At 28.3% G+C, this 1,448-nt stretch overlaps 1 protein-coding gene across 1 annotated transcript; it reads right to left on the reverse strand.

Annotated features, from left to right (window-relative positions):
- Positions 1-241: 241 nt before the first annotated feature.
- Positions 242-1,160, reverse strand: LOC119672664. Its single transcript, XM_038083772.1, has 2 exons — positions 818-1,160; positions 242-689 (listed from the first exon to the last, which is right to left on the reverse strand). Exons 1-2 carry the CDS (start codon positions 1,091-1,093, stop codon positions 456-458), a joined length of 510 nt encoding a protein of 169 aa, XP_037939700.1. The 5' UTR covers positions 1,094-1,160; the 3' UTR covers positions 242-455.
- Between the last annotated feature and the right edge of the window lie 288 nt (positions 1,161-1,448).

Genomic DNA, 1,448 nt, shown 5'->3' on the forward strand with positions numbered 1-1,448 from the left:
AAATTTCAAACGGCGACAATAAATAATATTCGATTTTCCAAATGTATTGTTCAGGTTTCGTCCGAGAGAATAATTTACGACTTTAAAATTTTGGAAATGTGTAATATATAATACAAAAATCATCTTCGATATTAGATATATATATTTAAGAATTAAAACAACATATTTTCCTTATTAATTTAATATAAAATGCTTTTAATTTTGAGCATAAATAAAGAAGTAATATATTATTATTATATATAGTTTTGTCTGTTTTTGATTTCTGCTCGCAATATTTCAACACCTCTCCTTATAGATAAGCTTGGTGCAATTTTTATTATTTTTTTTTTTCTTATGGTGCCTCCCTTTTTAAAGTCTTTTTCCTTATTTTATATTAGTATATAAAAACATCGTTCCAGTTTTTCAAAGAGCAAACTAATGCGGCTAATATCAAAGAAGTTGCAGTTCTTCAGTATTTAATCCTCATCGTACTCTTTCTTCAACTTACGCTTTTTTGCCACGTTGCGAGTTTTTATCGCTTTACGCTTTTTTGCCTTACGCCCGTTAGCAGATGGATGACGATCTTTTGCACTATGGATTAAATCTTCATTGGAATTATCAGAAGTAACACATGCCACATGATCATCGGAAATGTATGCATCAACCAACTGTGCTTGTATTATATCGCTGTCACTTGAGTTTTTAATTTCCTGCAAAATATAATTATAATATTTATAAAAATATATATTATAATAAAATAAATATCAGAATATGTATATAGATATGTATATAGATATATATACATATATAATGGATATATATATAGTATTACATCTACCTCTGGTACAAATTTTACGCATTCTGAAGTGGTATCATCGCTCTCATTGCACGGTAAAGTTTCGATGTTGTCCGTGGATCCACATGCATCACGTGCTAAGAAACCTTTTAGAACTTCGTTATTTAAACACAGTTTGTTGTATATTCTGCCCGCAACCTGTTCCGCTAGCTGATTGGTGAAAGCTTTACTAAAGTTAATCTCAATTTGAATTTTCTTTAATTGACTATCTTCAATCGAACTAGTGTCAGATGAATCAGTACTTATTTCTTCAGACATATTGTTTTACGGGTAAATAATTTTACAAGATATTTTGTTACAATATATACCTAAAAAAATAAAACTTATAAGTAAAATATTTGAAATGAATTATTCTTTGTAAGTTTATTAAAACAAATGTCATGGTTAACTAAAAATGTTTACCAGCACACTTTTCTTACACTTGTATGTTATGATTTTGGGAATGATTTATATAATGTATTAATTCTATGAAAACCAGTAGATATATAATAATTTTGTCATAAAAGGTACGAGTACAATGCCCTATTGTTACCGGCAACCGAAATGTTTGACAAATGATGTTGGGCATTACTCATATTGAAAGTAAAAAAGCTGAATAGTCTGTCATTTTTGT

Source organism: Teleopsis dalmanni, chromosome 1 (assembly GCF_002237135.1).
Source record: "Teleopsis dalmanni isolate 2A chromosome 1, ASM223713v2, whole genome shotgun sequence".
NCBI classification, from domain to species: Eukaryota; Metazoa; Arthropoda; class Insecta; order Diptera; family Diopsidae; genus Teleopsis; species Teleopsis dalmanni.